The sequence below is a fragment of the Sprattus sprattus genome, assembly GCF_963457725.1.
Source record: "Sprattus sprattus genome assembly, chromosome: 17".
NCBI classification, from domain to species: Eukaryota; Metazoa; Chordata; class Actinopteri; order Clupeiformes; family Clupeidae; genus Sprattus; species Sprattus sprattus.
In genome coordinates this window covers 8,759,087-8,781,153 of record NC_137915.1, presented here as the reverse complement: position 1 = coordinate 8,781,153, position 22,067 = coordinate 8,759,087, and the positions used below count along the sequence as shown (strand labels likewise).

The following is a 22,067-nucleotide window of genomic DNA, read 5'->3' as shown; positions in this document are numbered from 1 at the left end:
GGATGACTGAAGGACAGGAAGAGGTTTTTATGTGTCCTTACCATGTTTCCTTTAGAACCTTGTGGGCCATCAACACCAGCAACACCCTATGAGCACACAAATATGCAAAATTAGGGTCTAGGCATCCAATCACATGGTCAGAAACCATAAGAGTTCATGTATGCATATGTTAAAAATGGCTCCAAAAAGTACTTACAGGTTGTCCAGGTGGTCCTGGTGAACCTCTTGGTCCAAGAAGACCTCGTGGACCCTAAATGTAATTAATTAGGAGTCCATGTTATATATCAACACAACCAACAAGAAAATCGCCCCCTTATGACAATAGTGGCTGCTGAACCATAATACACTTTGAGAACTAAACAACACTGCCATCTAGTGGAAGTCAGACCACATCACAACAAAGTCATTAAGCTGTTGCTTTGAGAATAAAATACTTACGGCCTCGCCAGCCAATCCCCTTGGCCCAATTTCTCCATCCTCTCCCTGAAGATGAAAAAACACACATTGCTCAGTCTTTTGAAACGCAAACACCGAGGAGAAGAGAATTATGGGAATTACTTTCTGTGTGTTTTTTTGTTTGTCAAACTCACCCTCTGTCCATCCTCTCCAGGTGCTCCGGGAGGACCAAGAGGCCCAAGCTCTCCCTGCCAGACAGGAACGGATGAAAGAAAAAGAAAAAGAGATACACTTTGGTTAAACAGCGGAGACTGATTGATGTGTGCTATTGTCATTGGTGGGCCGCTGGTTATTGCTGAAGCTCATAACCTCTATTTCAAGGTGACTGGTTACCTCACACCCATCCTGTAATTACCAACGTAGGATCAGGAGGCCCACCACAGAGGCAAGAGCCTGCAAATGAATGACCTGTCTGTGATCTAGTGCTCACTTCCTCTCTCTCTCTCGCTCTCTCTTTCTCTCTCTCTCTCGTGGTGTTGGTGTAGTTGGGGTATTGCTGTGTAGTCGTTTTAAGGTGTGCTTGATCCATATGATGGATCAATAAAGGAGTTTTAAAAGCCTCTCACTCTCTCTCACACACGCACACTCTTTCTCTCTCTCTCTCGCTCTCTCTCACACACGCACACTCTTTCTCTCTCTCTCTCTCTCTCTCTCTCACACACACACTCCCTTGCTCTGTCTCTCCACTACGCACTTGCATAGCTGTGCCCATTTCCAACGGATTAAATTATGTTTGTCTTTGCACAACTACAACAGACACATTGAGTAGTTACCGCAATGCACCTAATGTGCTATTGACCACCAGGCCTTGATTAACAGGAGCTCCTCACAAGTCACTAAACCTTTATGAGTCCTCGAGGCCATTGGAGTTGGCATGGTAACAGAAGTTAGAAACATGAGGCTTCCTCAGATTGACGCTCATTAAAATAACCTCAGAGTGTAAACATGTCAGTTTTAGTAAATAAAGTCAGTGTTTAGTAAATAAGTCTTTTCAACACCATTTGATCTGAATTTCACTTCCTTTTTAAAAGAATCCCTTGGGTTTAATTAGTCCAATTAATTCCAGACCTAATTCCCTAATTTAATTCAATGATTACTTGGGATTATCGCATACCAAGGGTCAGTGAGTTCATAAAATAGGGAAAAGAGAGAGAGAGAGCGAGACAGAGTGGGTGAGCGAGAGAGAGAGAGAGAGAGAGAAGGACAAAGGCAGAAAGAGCGTAAGGAGGAACAAAGCGATCAAACTTTCAGAATCCAATGCCAGTACAAAATCTAATCAGTCTCACATTTTGTTTCGGGCAAATTCGGGCCAAGAGTGTTTTGAGCATTAGCCCATAAACAACATCATTCTCCTTCACTCACTGCAGCATAATACCCCATTGTTTGCTGAAACAGCTCTGAAAGGCCTTCTAATAGACCTCTTTATGTCTTACAGTATTTTCTCAGCGCTGCAATTATAATGGAGGGCAAAGCCCTTTGTTTTGACAACATATGGTGCAGATATACAGAAGCCCCACTGAGAATTTGGTTATTACTCTGTGGGGAAGAATACGTGAGATCTAAATTTCATCATAACATTACTAAGAGAAAAGAAACAGATTTTAAGAAAGGGAAGGGGGCAGAGAGACAGAAAGAGAGAGTGAAAGCGAGCAAGAAGGAGAAAGAGAGAGAATGAGAAAGGGGTGAGAGAAATAGAGGGATGATGGCAAGGTGAAAAGTGAGTTATCTTTCCCCATTGCTAAACGCCTGGTTCTGTTCAAGAGTTTGAGATCATTTAGGAGGCTTTGTCCACTTCCAAGTTCAGCCGAACTGAACCGAATTAAAAATGAGCTCCTGCCAAACTGCCTTCCAATCTCATCTCGCCGGTCTCTGTCTCACCAATGGACTCATCTATCTGTGCAGCTGTGTGGTGTGGAAAAATGTACTCACTCTGTGTCCCTTCTCTCCTGGAAGACCAGGAAGTCCATCAAAGCCACGGTCGCCCTGCAGGACAGACACAAAACAGCGGCGGTTATAGAGGCCAGTCTCGTGAAGCCACACACTTATATTGTGCGATACGGGAGGATTTTAAGTGGCATTCTGGGGTTAGGAAGAGGGAAAAAACAGGAGAAACAGGAGGTCTTTGTGTTCTTCTCACCTTGCCACCCGACTCTCCTGGCATACCGCGGGCACCATCAGCTCCGGCGCGACCCTGAAAACAGACAAACAAAGCTTTTAGTCAGCACTGCTGATGGGCCAGACGCCATCGAAAACATTTCAAAACACCTTTAAAGGAGAGCTATGTAGTCTTTGTTGTCAAAACCACCTTTAAAGGAGAATAATGTAGTCAAAAACTGTTTCAAACTTGACGATAAGGATGAAGCTCCAGATAAGCAGGGATACACTTCTTTTTTTGAACATTATTTCTGTGCGTTTTATGCATAATGGTTCTGTTTTAGAGGACTCCTTTCCTTGAATGACTGTGATAGCTGATTGGTTACAAATGGTGAATGATAGCAGGATATTGGCATTCGTCTCAGGCCAATCATTTATTTTAGTTATGCGCAGGAAAAGATGTTAAATTCCTATTGGTTGGGAACTCTCACAGCGGCCAAACCTCTCACAGTCACATGCAAGCACTCACACCCAACAACCTATCCTAAGAATAATAACAACAGGGTGAGCAACAAACAAACAACAAACAACAACAACAACAAAAATGCTTTCATGAGCATTTCACTGGGCTTATCAAGTGGGCACATTCCTCTGTCAGTGTTTCATTGCATTAGGCCCACAACACCTCCAGTAGGCTCAACAGTGGTGTCCCAAACCCATTCCATTCCATACTCACGATGGGTAACAGATGGGTACAGACACACCTCTGTCTAATAACCTAAACATCAATCTCATTTTACTAAGTCATTTGGGATAATTTGTCTTATTTCAGGAGTTCTCACGCAGGGAGGGAGGGAGGGAGGGAGGGAGGGAGAGTGGAGCCCGTTGTTGTTGTTTATTTTTTGACTCAAACCACTGCTTTTATTTCTGCCTGCCTGGGAGCTGTTTGTGTCTTGGGTCTACTCCATCATCCTGAATCCAAGTGTCTGAGTGTACCTCCATCATTTTGGAATCACACAGACACACACAAACACACACACACACACACACAGACACACACCCACACACACACACACACACACACACACACACACACACACACACACACACACACACACACACTGTGAGGTGCTGCAGAAACCACTCACCCTTTTGCCAGCTTTTCCCAAGGGACCAGCTGAGCCTTGGATACCGCGTGGACCCTGAGTGTGTAGGGGAAGAAAGACCAACAGATGAGTCACAGTGCTCTGTGCAAAAAAAATAAGAACAACTGCATATGTTTGCATTGTGAACTAGAGGAAGTTGTGGTGAACTTACTTGAGGACCTGGGTCTCCATAATCTCCCTTAAGTCCAGAAGATCCAGGAAGACCCTGAGAATGAGGAAGAGAGAGAGACAGATGAGAGCCATGGTTATTTCAAGTTCTCAGAGAAGGGAGAAATGACGATTCAGGTGTGTCTGACAATGAAGTGTGCTGCATAGAAGCAGACAGCAGATGGCAATGTTAAACAGATGTGGGAAGAGGAGAGCTCAAGTAAAAAAAAAGAGAGGGGGTAGAGAGAAAAGAGAGAGAGAGTAGGAAAGAGAGTAGGAGAGCAGGAGATTGAGAAAGGCAGAAAGAGAGAAAGAGAGAGAGAGAGAGAGAGAGAGAGAGAGAGAGAGAGAGAGAGAGAGAGAGAGAGAGAGAGAGAGAGGTGGAGAAGGTGGTGCAATTTGCAACTGTGCACCAAATAAATGATGCATTTTGAGCATGATAACTTAATTGAGTGTTTGGCTCAAAGTGCATTTAAGTTTAAAACGGCGCCACGGAATAGGGGTTTTTAACAACAGCCATGTGAGATGAGAGGTGTCTAATCCATCTGCCCTTTGAGTTACACTTCAATTGACTAGCAGCTAGTTATTTTGTAATTACCGGCAAGCATCTCCAATGTACAAATGCTATGAATTAGACGCAATGAGCTAGGAGAAGGCCTAGTGTCTACTCTATCTTTCCCACAAAGAAGACTTAGGGTAGTTAAATGCACACAAAAATGCACCCTTAGCTGGCAAAGTACTGGTATAGTACGTTTCTTCTCCAGTAAATCTTCTTTAGATTTTTTTCCATCCATATATATACATTTCCAGAGGGCTAATTTTTAAGGCATTTTCCTCCCTGCTACTCATAAAATGCACCACCCTGTGGGATCATTCCTGCTGCTCTGCCTGTAGTGGCTTTGCCTCCAGTTAAATGGAGGATCGTGTGTCAACAAGCCCCAGACAGCACAAAAAGAGAAGCCAGCTGACAGAGAATGACTGAGAACTTTTGCTTTTGGCAGCTAAAGGGGGCCAGATAGATCGGGGAAGATAGGAAGGTCATTAGGCCTGGCTTGGTTTCTCTGACTTCTAGGAAGTGAGTAATAATGCCAATCTGTACTTTCAAATATCACAAGAATGCTAAAGAGAGGGTGAGAGTAAGAGAGAGAGAGAGGGAGAGAGAGAGAGAGAGTAAGAAAGAAAGAGAAGAAGAATAAAGGAGCTTTAATGACTAAAGGAGGGGAAAAAGCACAGCTGACTGCTCAGGCTGCTAAGGCTCCAGTCCTTCCTGGGTCGGACACAGCACTGCGGCTCTGAAGATTAGCCTGTTTGACGTGTGTTTGATATAGGACTGTAGGATCCAGGTGCGTCGTGAGCAGCACACACACAGTTTTTCTTCTGAAAGAATGTTAATGAGCTGTGTCTTTCAGCAGCAGCAGCTCTGAGGCAGGGGTGGTGGTGGTGTGTGTGTGTGTGTGGGGGGGGGGGGGGGGGGGGTGGAGAAGGAGAAGGGGGCATAAGGGGAGGGTGGTGGGGGGTGGGGGGGTTCTCCAGGCCTGTGTGTTGTTTCTCCTGTCGCTGGGGTTGAGAGGACTTACCACTGGGCCGGAGCGTCCAGAAAGACCCATGGGACCCGGGGGACCTCTCATGGCAATCTGTGGGAGGTCATCATCACACACACACACACACACACACACACACACACACACACACACACACACACACACAAATATACACATCAATTAAGATGTCACAAAATGCTGGATTGCTGGTGCTGCCACTAACATTACATTATATACTGTTACGTTTATAAAGTCTCTATATCAATCTTTGGTTCGTTGCAAGTTATTTTGAAACCGTGTAACACATCAGGAATGTTTATGTATGTGTCTGTATGTGTTTACATGTGTATAATCTAATTGTGTTAGATGAATATGTGATACCGTTTAAAGTTGCTACATGTGTGATATCACCATAGTGACTTTATTAAAAGTATTGCTACCTAACTTTAATTATTTATGATATTGGTTAACAGAATTGTTTGATCTTGCTCTTCACATGAATGAAAGTATCTGGTGAGTGAGGTCACTTTTCAATGAGAACTTGAAGTGAGCACAGTGTTAGCTTTTTTCCCCAGGATTGTTATGCTGTACACAGTGATACTAGTAGCTTTACTGTGTTAGCTTGGACTTCGCTGTGGGCTGTGCTGTGCAGCAGTCCCTCTGGCTTTGCTGTGGCCCACTGACCTGGCTAACTTGTGAAACCTGATGACTCAGTGGTCAGTGGCCCACACCCCTTCACTCAAGGCCAGGCCCCGGTGCCTCCCTCTAACCTCCTGACACCTGTTGGGCTGGCCCACCCGCAGGCTGTGTGTGTGTGTGTGTGTGTGTGTGTGTGTGTGTGTGTGTGTGTGTGTGTGTGTGTGTGTGTGTGGACCTCACTCCATAAGGTATTTTTAACAGTCTGCCGCATCTGTCCAAACAGGCTGCCCTCTTCACTTTTTCCCGGGGCCTGACTCTGACCGACTCCCACTCTCATTTTAGCACAAAACGAGAACATAAACAAGCAAGGCCAAACTCTACCTACAACCTGACCCCTTTCAGCTACGCCGACCCACCTTCACTCTGTAAGACTGTTCAAAGTGGCCTTGTACACCCTGTCCCACACCCTCCCACCCCCACCACCACAGGGGCAGCTGTGGAGGTCTGTCTGGCCCAGCTTACTCACCCGAGCCTGGGAGAGGATGGCCTGAGCCTGGGCCTCCTGGGCGGACACCACTGGGCCCTTCTGGCCATCGCCTCCAAAGCGGAACTAGAGGAGAACACAGAAGAACCAGGGTTAGGCACTGAGGAAACTGTGTGGCCCTTTTGTGATCATGTGTGTCTTTATACTGACACAACACTTACTTAGGTGCGTTGTATAGTTTGTTTTTGGATACTTTTATTTTAGATGATTTCACTCTAATTCGATAATTTTAGGCCAGTAAGTAATTCAGTAGAGTAACTGAGAACTATAGGGTTCCATTCCATTTGGGAGTTGACCCATGTCCACACTACCACTGGGATAATCAAACTAGACATTCAGATTTCAAATTCAAATAGTAAAATAGTCAAAATACCTCAGCTATCACACCCATTAAAACCCATATAAATACAGCATATTAACAGCATATCTCTGATCTGTGGGTCTTCACATCTATGACACTTGAGTCGTGTCTGGACAGGTTGTGTGTGAAGAGTTTATTAACAACATTTCATGGTATTGAAATATAGGACTCACAGGTTGGCATTGGTTAAAGATAACTGTGAACACTCATAAATGAACCCTATACAACATAGTCATGGTGAGGGTTCTTACTGGCAGCATCAGCATGGTACCAGGGGGTCCTGGCAAACCGTCAGCACCTGCAAGACCAGCACGCCCAGAGGGACCCTGGGGTGGGGGGTGGGGGGGGAGAGAGAAACGGAAACAGAAAACAAGTCAAATTTAATAAGTTACTTTAGACAGGGCCTAGGTAAGTAATTGCCATATTGCCATTCTCATGAAACAGTGTGCGAATACATGGGCCGACTGAGAGAGAGAGAGACTGAAGGAGAGAGAGCAGGAACTTAACATGGTGCCGGTGATGGATGGATGAAGGTTGGAAAAACTCCCATCACCCAGACTTCAACCCAGAAGCTTTGGGTCAGTGGGCCTCTCTCTTAGTTTCCATGTTCGAGACGGAGTCATGCTTCAGACGTGTAATTACATTTCCACACACCGCCCTCTTATGAGACTCATAATGCCCATCTGTTTTTGTAATCCAGCTTCACGTGAGCTGTTTCCCCCCGTGTGAAACACTAGGGGCTTACTAGGCCCTGGCCCTGCTGTTTTTAGCGGGTAGTTTGTTATGATCAGGAGACAGAAGGAAATGGATTCTCCACATGGGCACCTGAAGAACGGTTTACTATTCTCGGAAGTCTCGTTCAGGGGGCAGGGGAGGACGCAACCACCGGTCGCTGGATCCATGGCCTTGAGGATGACTGTGGTGATGATGCAACGTTTTGCTGGGAATTACTGTGGGATTTGGTGAGGTCAGATTTGAAGGGTTGCTGTTGCCACCAGGAATCACTGATGTTTCAGATAGGCCATGGGCCATGGAAATATATTTACTCACCCACTCGCGGCTCCCCCAAGCACACACACACACACACACACACACACACACACACACACCAAACACACACACACACACACACACACACACACACACACACACACACACACACACACACACACACACACACACACACACACACACAAACTCAAACACACTAACTCAGTCACTCTTCCGTTCACTCACTCACACTTTCCCTCACACACACTCTATTAGTCTCGCACATCAGTGCATTCCAAACTTCCACCACTCCCACCATTTTCTCTCTCCTGACCAAATGTAGCATTTTTGTCCGTGTGTGACTGTGGGCTGTTGACTATTCGCCTCATTTGCATGCTGGACCCACACACCCTAAACGAACAAACTCAAATAGGGTGCAACACCATTCCTCATCCAAAACTAACACCAACCTGAGACACACACACACACACATACACACACATACACACACACACACACTATGTCTGATCTATGTTTTCGGTTATGGTGAGCAATCGATTGTGCACACTCCAAGGATAACACACAATCAGTATTATTCCTGGCCCAAATTCACGCGCTCACGTACTGCTCTCAAATGGCGCACTAATGGTATATGGCAACCTGGAAACAAGATGTTAACACATCTGAATACATTACGGAATCTGAAAGGGCTGCTGACAAAATCAAAAGACTGCAGTGTTGATGAGCATTTCAGTGATTTGAATCTGGCTGGCTTGCCCCGCCGTCCCTGACTCTTTCAAAGGTCTGTTGTCTCGGCTGAATGGGTTCCATGTGTTCCACAGTCGGGTCGCACTAGGAGTCGACGGGGAGACACCGCAGAGACGGGCACGATGCCCAGAGGGACACATGTTTGACAGAGCTGAGAGACAGATGATCACAACATGTCCCGCACTGTTTGTGTTTGTGCATGTCTGTATGTGTCTCAGCCTGGTAAGGTGTGACGAGATTACATGAACACAGCATATGGCCTGCCACAGCACCGAATCAAACAGTTAATGAGTACCGGGTGTCTGCTGCATTGGGCTCTTATTATGGTGCTGCCTTGGGGGAACTCAGCTATCTGGGCATTCTAGCCCATTTTGTTTAGGAGAAAATGTTTATAATGGTTCTCTATGTGAGGCACAGGATGATATCCATCAGACAGAAACACATACACACATACTCTCTCTCTCTCTCTCTCTCTCTCTCTCTCTCTCTCACAAACACACACACACACACACACACACACACACACACACACACACTCTTACTCTCACACACACACTGTGCCCCTCACACACACGCACACAGACACCCATGCACACAACTGCTGATTTTCCTGTTTCTTAAATAATGCGGGACAATTTACTTCACTTTGAATAAAACGTTCAACTATTCAAGATGTGCAAAAAAAAATCTATTCCAACCGTTTTCCAAGTGGCTTGTACAACGCCTAGCCATGGTACCTTTCAGCTGTTTACTCTCGCAGTGAAAGGAGGATACACTGCTTTATCTGACGCACGTGATTGCTATTCCCTCACCACCAGAGCAATTCCACACATCCCTGAGGCCTGGCCCAATAAAGACCCAGCTCCACTCACCCACTTTGCTGGGATTGTAAAATGGTGGAGGAAACCATTTGAACAACATTAGGATTCCACCCAGAGGAAGCAGTGATTGCACTAATGAAAACAACATTTTCTAGCAGCCTTTGCCTGTCCCCCCTCTCCACACACAAACACACGCACACATACACACACAAACAACACACACACACACACACACACACACACACACACACACACACAACCCACGGCTATTCTTTCATCCGCTCATCGGTCGCTCTCCTTTGCTCTAGATGCAGCTGGATGCTGTCTTCCTTTGTAACATCCTTGCCGTTTCCTAATGAGAAAGCTTTGTGCTATCCTTTAAGCGGAACCATAAACAACAGCAAGGCCTATTGTTCATTTGTCCTCAACTGTACCTCCACTATGCGTACAGCCACCACTAATTAGGCTTTACATACTACATGAGAGATGTGGTGGTGGTGGACGGGGGGGGCTGCTAACCTTTTTCCATTCTTGTGTGGTCTTCCAGAGAGATTAAAGACATGGAGGGGATTGAGAGGAACATCAGCGTCTGGTTTTAAGTTCAAAGAAGAGGCATCAAGGCAAATGCAGAGCAATGTTGTCTCTGTGCCCTGCTTCGTTTTTACAGATCTACACATTTCTGAAGCGTGATACACTTCTGAGTCACAAAGGTTTTCAGTCTTCAGTCTCACAGTCTTTCAAAGGCCCAAGTCACGTTTTAGGTCAAGAACTTCTGAAGAAGAGTATCCATCGGGAGTTCCTCATCATGAGAGTGAAGAAACCCCAAGCCAGATTCATTGTGCTTCAGACACACGATGACAGAAGTCGTCTGGAGGAACTGAGGGGGCTTTATTTTGCTCTTCCCTCCCCCGTTCTTCTTTGCCTCCCTTCCAATTCTCTCTCTCTCTCTCTCTCTCTCTCTCTCTCTCTCTCTCTCTCTCTCTCTCTCTCTTCTCTCTCAGTGGAGGTCAGAGGTCTGCTCTCCTAAAGGAACCGCGTGCGCAGAAACAGGAATAGAAACTCACCCTGTCACCAGGATCTCCAGATGGACCGGGAGGACCTTGAAGACCCGGTGGGCCGGGAAGACCCTGAAGATGACAGAGACGTACTGTGAGGACTCACACCTCAGGCACTCTTAACATTCATATGACCCCACAAGGGGCACAGTTATGTTACACAAATGGTGCAGCTCTGTTTACTTATTTCTGCACAAATTAAATGACACAAATGTCAGGAATGTCAAGAACATTCTACTTACGGAAGGGCCAGCTGGTCCAGGGGGTCCCTCAATGAGCATTCCCTGTGATAGGTAGAAAGTGTATGATTAACAAAAAGAGCTACAAATAAACAACACAAAATAGCGACATTAAAGTAAAGCGATATAATTATAGTAAATATAATTATTTTATAAATATCATTATTAATTTATTATTTTTCTTTAAGTGTATGCAACCAATGGAATGGAACTAATGTGGCTGTTCCTGGAGTTATGAAATGCTCATTGTCCTCTATGACTCCAGAGCTCCAAACTGGCTACGAGGTGACACTTACTGGCTCGATGACGGCAGGCTCTCCTTTCTCTCCCTTCTGTCCCAGGTAGCCTGCATCACCACCCACCTAAAGACACGGACAGGCAGAGGATAAGCCTCTCCCCAGTTTACCTTCAACTCACTAGTTCACGAAAAGGTCAAAAATCTACAGATGTACTAATTATCAAAAGTATTGATTCTATATGTGTGTAAGAAGATGACTTGATGCACTAAATGCGATAAGTTCAGGGCGCCAAATAAACTGTAAAAAATATTCCTTTTCATTAATCAAATAAAAGCTGACATTATTTTTTTTAAATCAGCATTGGATGCTGGTATTATTGTAACTATTTATCTTCAGATCTGTCAGAATGTAGTCATCCATCATTTTCTTACACATGGGGTTCTACGGTCACTACAAGGGTGTTACAGCGAGGTGCAGCTACTTCAGAATACTCTGCAACAGTAAAACAGTCAGACGGAAAGTTGGAAAGATCTCACACGCAATTCGGGTTAGTCAAGATGCTGGGTGCATACTCTACACATGCTTGAGATGGACAGTGATGTCATTGCCTTGACAGAAAGGCTGTGTAGTCCTCAAGAGAAATGGAACAAGTCAATGTAAACAAACACAGTGTGCTTTGGGGTGAGGGAGAGAACCACCTGGATGATTGCAGGAAAGTGTGCTTGAAGCCTTGTATTGACTTTTTACACAAAGAGTGAAGTAGGTATGGAGGCGCATCCTTTCAAACGTGTTCTTTATCGGCAAGCTGCTAGAACTTGTTAGCATTCAATCTATTCTGTAGTCTGTGGTATGAATGATGTATCTACTTCAGGATTAGTGATGATAGCTTGCAACTTGCTCTTCTGGAAGACTAACACATTTATTTGGGGATGCGGACTACTGTGTACATGGTGTTTATTTCAGTTGAGTGACAGTTGGGAATTACATTAGTCATTTCAATGTGTGTATACAGCATACGTGTTTATGGTATGTATGCAGCATACGTGTACATGTACAACTAGAGCCAGAAATGTTCCATAAGCAATAACTTTGTGAGTTTTTCTCACAGAAGTTCGTTTTTTAGTGGATGTGTGTGTGTGTGTCTCTTTGTGTGTGTGTGTGTGTGTGTGTGTCTGTGTGTGTGTATCTGTGTGTGTGCGCGCGCGCATGTGTAGGTTTGTGAATGGGGGCGAGTCTATGTGTCTATGGTCAATATGTGTGCATGTGTGTAAATATTGTTTGTTTGTGTGTGTGTATGTGTGTGTGTGTGTGTATGTGTGTGTGTGTGTGTGTGTGTGTGTGTGTGTGTGTGTGTGTGTGTGTGTGTGTGTGTGCACATTCTCATAGCCATCTCAGCAAGACCTCAAGGGTTGCCAGAGTAAGCACACACATACTGGCCTAAGACAATAAGAACTTAGACCTTGAACACACACACACACACACACACACACACACACACATCACATCTGACTGTCTGATTTCCTGGCCCACATCCACTCTTTAAACAAGAAAGAAATCAAAACAGACATCTTGACAGGAAGAGACTAAACATACATCTCTTTCTTGTTTTCCATTTCTGTCACGAATTAGCATTAGCCAATAGCTTTAGAAGGTCCATCGCCTATCTGCTGTGCTAATCAGAACTTCATAACAGACATCCTTGTGTGGACACTGTAAGTGAAGTGAGTGATGTTGATTGGTGTGAGTGGAAAAAAGGGGGCTAAATGATGGTGGAGGAGAAGGTAAAAGGGTGTGCCTGGCTAGACAGCTGGGTTCTGAGGGATGAGGTAATGGCTGTCTCTCTGACAGGAAGCTCGTTTAGAAGGGAGGTGAAGAGAGTCCCGGGGGGAGGGGGATGGGGGGGGGGGGGGGGGGGGGGTACCTTATGAGAAATGCTTATGACTTCTTCCTCCCTGTGGTGTGTGGGTGTGTTTGTTTGTGTGTGAGTGTGCATATGTGTGTGCAATGCTTGGGAGAGACAAACGGTCATAGAAAGAGACAAAGGAAAAAGGAAAACAGAAACGAGGAAAGTGAAAAACGACCCACGGAAAAAAGACAAAAAAGGAAAAAGTCAGCCCATGCTGTGACAAACCGAGAAAACGAATGAAAACACTGAGAGAATCATAGTGTGCATGAGAGAGAGAGAGAGATAGAGAGATAGAGAGAGAAAGAGAGAAAGAGAGAGAGAGAGAGAGAGAGAGAGAAAGAGAGAGAGAGATAGACAAGAGGTCAGTTAAGTTAGACCGTGTTTCAGGATCTGGACTGACGGAAGTGGACTCCACGGCCGGCTCCACGGTCACACAGACACGAACCCACACAATGACAGATACAGATACTCCATGCCAAGCCATGACTTAAGGGTGGACCACATACCCAGTGTGCATGTTAAACATTCGATTCTGACACGGAACGGAGAAGCTACAACAAGCGGACGGAACCCCCCCACCTCTCCACCACCACCCTCTCCCCGCATCACCCCCCAACAGGACCCCACCACACCTTCTCATGCAGCCACGATGGTTCGGAGGGTGGCGGGGGTTGCAGGCGAGGTGGGCGGAGGGGTATGCCATACTTACGCTGGCCTCGGAGACGTCAGTTTCGGCCGGCTTGCCCTGCCCGATCTCATCGTCATATGCCATGGCGGTCGGGGCGGGCCCCGCTGTACCCAGATCATCATAAGCCCCATAGTCATAGTGACTCCCGCCAAGCTCATTTACGTCATACTCCTTAAGGTCATACTCCTTAAAGTCATACGCGTTTCCTTCGGGGGCAGCCGCCGCCGCATCCGTGGGCTGCGCCATATCCGTGGCACCGGTAGGCTCGGGACCGGCTTCGGCCGTTTCAGGGACATAGTCACCAACAATTTCCTCTTCCACAGCCTCACATAACCCAAGCAAACGCAGCGAGGAGGGGAGGGGGAGGGTTGGAGGGAACATGGATGTTAGTCAAGCAGTTAACAGCACAGACTAGTGTATTCATCTCCTACAGTTCAGCATGTCAACTTGAATTAAGCATGATAAACAGTTAAAATCTGAGTTGCAACAAGGTAACACCTCATTCCGGTCCCTTTCTAGAATATGGATACATAATGAATCGTTGATTTAGCTCAACACTCAACAGCATGCAGTAGCATCATCAAACATAACAGTAGGTACAATAGCATTCGCACTCACTTTAAATCATTCATTATTTAAATTAGCTGTATTCTTCAGTACAACGGTTAAAGTTGACTCTTACTGAGTGGAGTTAATTATTAAGTTGATATGCTATTGAGTTCTGTTATGAGTGAAAATGTTGAATATGATTACATTCATTTTTGCATGTCAATATGTAATTAATTAGAGCTGCAGATACAAGGAGATTCCAGCATTGTGACTGTACAGCTGTTTAGCATTTACAGGTATTAACGTTTGATAATTACTTCAGAGCAGAGAGACCATATGAGGTGTTACCTTGATTTGTAAGAGCATGACAAATTCTACATATCAAATACAAGTATATAATACAAGTCTATGACAGACTTTAAATTATTCCAGTCTTTTTTCAGAAGCAATGAACCCATGATTAGAGCAGTATTATGCATGAGGATGAAAAAAGACCAAAATAGCTGAAGTAAGTCTGAAATGACACTAAAAGTATGTTTCATTAAAACATAACTCCTGCTACTTCTCCAGCAATTGTCCAAACTGCAGAGCTGAGATGGCTAGGCTACAGAATTAGCATTTCACGCTATGGAAATATGTCAAATGGTTTGGTCAAATACAGTGCCCTGTGGATGCACTCCATCTCTTAAGATATGAAATAGATCTTTGCTCTGCATTTGGGAACAAAACTGCTCACTGTACATCCACTGACTTGGTGACATTCTGTAACTCCATGACTGCTAATGGTTACTTTTAGGGTTTTAGTTTTTACAGTGCTGACACTGTAAGATGCAATGACAAAAATTCACCAGGACAACTCCAGCTACAACAAATGCACATACTTTCATACTAAAGAATGGGCACGGGCTGTTTCATTTGCTTTATATTTCCCCAGCTGAATTTCCCTCTGTCATTGCATCTGTGTGGCACATGTTGGCTAATGCTAGCTTAAGCTAACTCTGGCTGTGAAAGTGGGGGGACTCTGCACTGCGTTGATGGTAGCCCTGAAGCACTGAGTTTGTGCCAGAACTATCCAGTCAAAGCGGTTGCAGACAGACTTCAGGCATGGGGTATAGTGGGAGAAGGAAAGGGGGCAATTGCTGTGATGCTATATCGCACTGGAGGAGGTGGGGTTGTCCCACATTAACCATGGTGTAAATGTGAAATCAGCCCAGGGTTTCCTCTGTTCAGTTGATTGGGGTAGGGGTTGGGGAGGGCTTTACTTTTCTCCAGAGAACTTTGCCCAGCTTTGGTTGGACATGCGAGTATGTCAATCATGGCCAAGGCTGCACCACTGCCAATGACTTTTAAAGGAGACTTCACGGTTTTCTGTCCCATATCTGTCAGCATAGTCACAGGCTATGAGCTGTTTTGAGTTTAGCGAGACCCAAATCCCTGCTCACTGGGCTCTAGAGTTTCACATTTCTCCTACAAACAAGCAAAGGAAATGGAGACAAAGCTGTTCTGTTGGAGGTGCATCCTGTGTGGTAGATACTTGGCAGTCTGCGTCGACAGACATGCTGATTCTCTTTAGCTCTGTGTGCTTCTCATTACGGTTAACGCTATTGGTTTTTAAGGAATGGTTTTTACAAATATATAATATTGACCCGAGGCAAAAACAGTAACACACCAGACTTCAAAGGACTGTGATCTCTAATAAAAAAACAAATTACAATTTCAGACCCTGCCTTATGTCGAAAAAATGCTTTTAAAATAAATAGTCAAGTTTTAATCCATTAGGTTCTGGCTTATTATGTCTCGGTCCATTTTATTTTATGGACTCATTGCAACAGTTTAGGATAATTAACCAACTGGATCATATGATTATTTTGGACGATGGTGCAGCCTTCACCACAAGCGACTCGAACAACAAAAAGCTACCAAACTGATGGTATAGCAATCCACTGAATGTAATAATCCTCGAACAAGATCTGCGCCATATGGCTACCAATGGACAACATGCACTCTCTGAAGTGGATTGACAACTCATAGGACATGGCATGTTCCTTCTCAGTGTTATGTTGTTTCATGCCTGTCTCTGTTCAAGAGTTCTGCTGTCGAGATCGAGATACCCCTTGGCTTACTTAATTAAAAAAACAGAACAATTGCTTTGAATTGTTCTGTCTTTGTCATTTCATACCATATACTTCCTTGTCATTTGTCTTCCCGGACCTATGCCTTTTATCTCGGAGGCATCTCCCTTTTTTTTACATCTCTTTCTTTGTAAAAGCAAATGAAGCAATAGAGAAAATGCACATAATTACCTCGTTGGCTCCGGTCGTGGCAATGGGAGACTGAGTTTGAGTAGCATCTACTGTTCCGTAGTCAGATTCAGAGTCAGTATAGTACTCTCCAGCTACATTGTTTTGCTGAGGTTGTGTCACATTGACAGAAAAGAAGAAAGAATAAAAAAAGAGCGGGAGTTAACACAGAAAAGAGCACATCACAGGTGTTATCCGCTCGGCCTCTAGACCGTCTCTGTTGAGTCTAGAGGAGCACCGGGGAGAGAGGAGCAGTGAAAGGGGGGCAGGGAGAGTTAGGTAGCATCCAGACTAGCATCAGAGATTTTCCTTTGGTTACAGAGGAAATATCTTGATGGGTTCTGACTGGGTCTACAGGCACTTTTACCCCTAGATAGGCAGATTTGGCTTTCGCTGGTGCTGTACGCTTCTTCTTAGCGGCTAGCTTTTTAGCGGCTGATTGTTTGGCTGTCAGGAACTTATACGACTTGGCCTTAGGCTTGACGGACTTTGCCGTCCTCTTCATGAAGGCACTACGTCGCCTTCTCTGGAATAGGGTTAACGTGACAGAGAACAACAGGGAGACAACACATACAAAACATAAGCACACAGACAAGGATGTGTTTTTTTTTTTTAGAAAATGGAAAGCTGTACGTTCCATGTAGACAAGTACTTTTTTAGCCTAGAAAGGGGGGAACACATGTAAAGGTCTTTACATTCATATCAGACAGAAGAGACAAGCACAGCCTATCATGGAAACAACACTTAACAGTGAAGGAGCAGACAAGGACACCCATGATGACGTACAACAAGACACCACATGACAAACATGATGACTCTTTTCTGTTTACCTGAGGCTCAGAGTATTCATCTGTCTCTTTTGCTGTTTCTCCATCATAATAATCATATAAATCTCCATAATCTGTTGGAGTAGCATACTGAAAAGGGGGAAGGAAAAAGAGGGCAAGCAAAGACAGGTTAGCATTTCAACAGTGTATTGGAAAACAATACTGCTGTCACACAAAAATGATGTAGCATGTCCTTTGGACATATTACACATTGACTTGGTTAAATATCAGATGTTATACAGAGCAAAAATAAACTAGCAATGCCAAAAAGTGTTGTGGCAAACTGCTGGACATGTTGTTGCAATCTCAGGGCAAAGATTACAGTCCATTCCAATTTAATGGATCCTCGGCTTCAAAGAAGCACAGCATAGCACAAGACTTTTTAGAGGCATTGCAATTACAGAAGAGAAGACACTAGATCTGCAGAACTTTATTAGCGTTGAGGCATTTGGACAGTTTTGATCATCAAAACCGGTGGGGGCTTTCCAACATGTTAGGTTAATTACTGTCAAAAAGATCATGTGGAGGGCATGGTGGTATTCCCAGGTGGGTGTTAAGGCCCTAATAAAACATCACAGCGGGTCAGGGAAGCCGCCGTGAGAAAAATACCACATGCCATATGTCTGGAACCTTCCGTCATGGAACTTTTTCATTCGCCCACGTGTAAATTACACACTGTCATACATCTAAGGTTGACGAGATTGAGGGTTTGCATTTATGGAAAGTCTATCGTCCTACCGGGCGGTTTCCCTTTCCCTCATATTTTTCTTTCATTGTAAAGCCAGCTGAGCTCAGTAAGTGACTGGTACTTCCATTTTGTTCCACAAAATGTATTCCACTTGAACGAATGGGCACTGTTTCTAAGAGGATGGGAATTTAATTAAGCCATTAGAGTTAAAGAAAAGTGTAAAATCAAACAATGGTGTTACTAAGTTAATAGAGGGGTATGAAATTCAAAACTAATGGCTCTCGATAAAGCTCTTATCAGCTATTGAACAAATTGCACGAAAAGAGAGGGGTCATTATTTGTCATTAATCATTAATCCACTCAAGTAGCTTCCTCTTTCTGTCATTTTTTTCTCCATCTCTGCACTATTTTATTAAAATCTTTCTTTTAGAGAGCAGTACATCAGCTCCAAAATGGATGGTGTTGCAAAGCTTGGCCCGTAACAGTCCATCCATCACATGCACAGGGAGATAGATAGAGAGAGAGAGAGAGTTAGTCCCCATACAGCTGTGGAGCTCACAGGAGCACTCAGAAGCTGATGAGCTGGCTGCCTTCCATGAACCCTTCGTGGGGAGGACCTCATGGAGGGGCCCTACGCCCCCGTCCCACCAGGCCTCCAGACCGCTCCACCGCTCTGGTCGGCCCTGACCTGGAGGCCTGAGCTGGGGCCAAGACCTGGGAGACCGGGGCTTCTGGAGAGAGCAGTGCGGTTGCCGATGCCTCAGTGAAGCCTTTAGGGCCTTAAGGCCGTCTGTCTCCCCCCTATCCATATTCTCATGTGGTGCTTGTTCCATCGAGCATCATGAGGGGACGTGAATGGCAAGGGGCCAACCAGGGGGCCCCACGGAGACACCGCTGTCAATGTTTATGCAAGTACGAGAGTAAGGCCCTACTCTGGGGGATGTTTGTGTTTTTGTGTTTTCATTAAAACAGGCTACTTGCTAGCCGTGTTTATAAGATGTACCAGTTGACTCAAAATGTTTCAGCATTTAGCTTGTATTTGTTGGCACCGCAGATTCAACTTTACAGTAAGTATTCTACTGCATGTCTAGGACAGACTATCCTATAATTTTCTTCCAGTCACCAATGGAAAGGCCTAAAAATAGGCTAAGCCAACAATTGAAAAAAAAACTATGATGTTCTGTCCAAATGTTCCAGAAGCTTCCTTGCTGTAATGTATGCTCATGTAAAAACACTGTTCTTCCCCTCCTCTGTGTCAGTGGAGGATCTGCTAAAGCCATAAGTGGAACGAATCCCAGACTTTTTCGCGGAGTGCACCTAGACGTCATGGCACGTTAAGAAATTCCATTGCGATCCAAGCTGTTCAGGAGCGGAAAAAAAAACGCCTCGAGGAAACACTAACGGCAGAGGTACAAGAAGACCACGTGGGCACCGTCGACAATAACCCATTAATCCTCTACAGGCCACATGGGCCTTATTAAACCTCAAAACCACCTGTTTGTTTATGACCAGCATTTTTTTCGACCTGTGCTAAATAAAATAAATAGTGACCCCTTAAGGGAGGACTGCTTCCAGGTCTACTGACCCATAGCAGATTTTAATGGTATGTGTGTTTTTGTGTGTGTGTGTGTGTGTGTGTGTGTGACAGACCTCATCCTCAGGCTGCTGGGCCTGCAGGGTGTCGCGATGGGGTGTGTCACAGTCAGGGCTGTAGTGTTCACAGTAGTCATAGGCCGCCTTAGGATCAGCGACGATCAACAGCTGCTGGATATCACCCTGTGGAGGAAAGGGATAGATAGACAGAGAGAGACAGAGAGAAAGAGAGAGAGAGACAAAAAAAGAGAGAGAGAGAGAGAAAGACATTTATGAGTGTGCTGCTGATTCAGAGTAGCAAACTCTCAAGTGGGGTATTAAGACACAGGAGCCCTGTGAGAACAGCCATTAAAGGCATGCTTAGTCATATTAATCATCAAAGACATCACAGGAAGCAACCCAGGCTACAGTAGCCAGAGCCAAGGACCCAAGTTGATAACATCTCTCAGAGACTTATTATTAAGCTATTGAAAGTATGCCCAATGATAAGCATGCTCAGGCAAACACACCACACACATACACACGCGCGTGCGCGCACCAACACACACACACACACACACACACACACACACACACACACACACACACAGACACACACACACACACACACACACACACTCACACACACACACACACACACACACACACACACACACACACACACATACACACACACACACACACACACACACACACACACATATATATATACACTGAAACACTGCAGAAATGGGATTTCTCCCACAGATTGAACAGGACATAGTATATCAGGCTACATCCACACCCATAGTATATCAGGCTACATCCCATCAGCTTGAGACAATCCAGTACACAAATGTTTCCAACCACGACAGCTGGCGTCCAGGAAAATCAGAGAAAATTGCCTCCCGCAGGCTACTCAGGTGAATGATCAGCCAAGCTATGGTATCACTGCAGATGCGGTTCTCTCTGGTATGATCGGGAATATCTGGAAAATATCTGATATGAGTAGCCAACATGCTGAACTTATTTATATCGTAACAAGAAGGGTCTTTTGCTAAATCTTCCAATTGAGAACAACAGAGTTCTGCAGTTGGAAGAGCCACATACACCACTTGATTATTTGGAACATCTGGGGGACATTTCTAAGCTCTTTGGCTACACCGAAGGGAAGAACTGGGCATTTCAAAGTGAAGATTTTGAAGCAATCAGATGCTCCCCGACGTTTGCTGGGACTGAAGAAGGAACTGAGCCCACAGCTATCGTCCATGGGATGGGAGGATGACCAGGAACTATAAGATACTTGGGGGCAACCTCGAACGGAACTCGCGGTGCGGTGGCACTGGTATGATATGTTTGCACGGCTCAGATAATGTAAGTCACTAACGGCAGAGTCTGGAGCACGACTAGGTGGCCGGGGCCCTCGAGCGGCAGCAAAAAGCCACGCACATCCTAAAAACAAAATACGGCCCCGCCCCGGCTCGCCCCGAAGCTGTAAGAATAGAAAGCATAATAACACACAAGCTGCTCGATGCGAGGGAGCGCACAAGAACTGCGGTTTCCCCCTCTGGTCTGGCAGAGCCGTGCACCAAAAACACCACAAGCCCAATCACTGGTTGCATGTAAGGCAGGCACGGTCATCCCTTTCCTAGGATCGGCACCCTGACGTTTTACAGCGCCTTCTGCGCACTGAAGGACCACAACTCCTGCCAAAGGTTCCACTTAAGTACTCAATGTGGGCCACTTTTTTGGCTTCTAGGACAGAGTGCTTCTCCAGGAACAGCCCTTTAAAGTTTTATTTACTTTTTTTCGTGGGGCATTGTTCTGCAGAGGTGCTGGCAACCTGGTCACAGAGTCACGCCTAGAGGCCCGAGGCTGAGGTAGAGGAGAGCTGACTGGTCAGAGGTATGCTCCCATTGCTGCTCGACGCACACACACACACACACACACACACACACACACACACACACACACACACACACACACACACACACACACACACACACACACACACACACAAACACACACACACACACACACACACACACACACACACACACACACACACACACACACACGCACACACACACACACACACAGGGTCGACACACTTTAAGAAACAGGGTGGGTTTTCAACTGCAGCGCAGGAGTTTTGGCAAAGGCACCAGGGGAGTATAAATCAGCAGGCTCGAACTTGCCTGGGTCTATGAGCGTGTCTGTGTGCCTATATGTAAAAATGTGTGTTATATGAGTGTGTGTGTGTGTGTGTGTGTGTGTGTGTGTGTGCAACAGACTGCTAGCTGAAAGCTACATATTATTAACTACCTCTGTGAAAAAATATTCTATGCCCAGGCAGGGAAACTCCCCGTTCTCTCGCAAACAGCCCGACAAGAGAAACAAAGGTCCACCTCCACTGACAGCCAAAAGAAACTACACCATTAGGAAAAATCACCCACAATCTGCACCAACATTATTCT

The 22,067-nt window shown here is 45.3% G+C and overlaps 1 protein-coding gene across 1 annotated transcript in view; it reads right to left on the bottom strand.

Annotated features, from left to right (window-relative positions):
* col11a1a (collagen, type XI, alpha 1a) overlaps window positions 1-22,067 on the bottom strand; it is a gene marked incomplete at its 5' end in the record, with an annotated part of 81,019 nt that overhangs the window by 40,372 nt on the left and 18,580 nt on the right. The window contains 18 exons of the mRNA XM_080855415.1: window positions 42-86; window positions 197-250; window positions 439-483; window positions 591-644; window positions 2,386-2,439; window positions 2,594-2,647; window positions 3,699-3,752; window positions 3,868-3,921; window positions 5,441-5,497; window positions 6,570-6,653; window positions 7,200-7,274; window positions 10,592-10,654; window positions 10,825-10,866; window positions 11,118-11,183; window positions 13,676-13,978; window positions 16,507-16,611; window positions 17,334-17,420; window positions 19,669-19,794. Coding sequence (XP_080711541.1) covers window positions 42-86; window positions 197-250; window positions 439-483; window positions 591-644; window positions 2,386-2,439; window positions 2,594-2,647; window positions 3,699-3,752; window positions 3,868-3,921; window positions 5,441-5,497; window positions 6,570-6,653; window positions 7,200-7,274; window positions 10,592-10,654; window positions 10,825-10,866; window positions 11,118-11,183; window positions 13,676-13,978; window positions 16,507-16,611; window positions 17,334-17,420; window positions 19,669-19,794 — 1,422 coding nt within the window. The remainder of the gene's footprint in view (window positions 1-41; window positions 87-196; window positions 251-438; window positions 484-590; window positions 645-2,385; window positions 2,440-2,593; window positions 2,648-3,698; window positions 3,753-3,867; window positions 3,922-5,440; window positions 5,498-6,569; window positions 6,654-7,199; window positions 7,275-10,591; window positions 10,655-10,824; window positions 10,867-11,117; window positions 11,184-13,675; window positions 13,979-16,506; window positions 16,612-17,333; window positions 17,421-19,668; window positions 19,795-22,067) is intronic.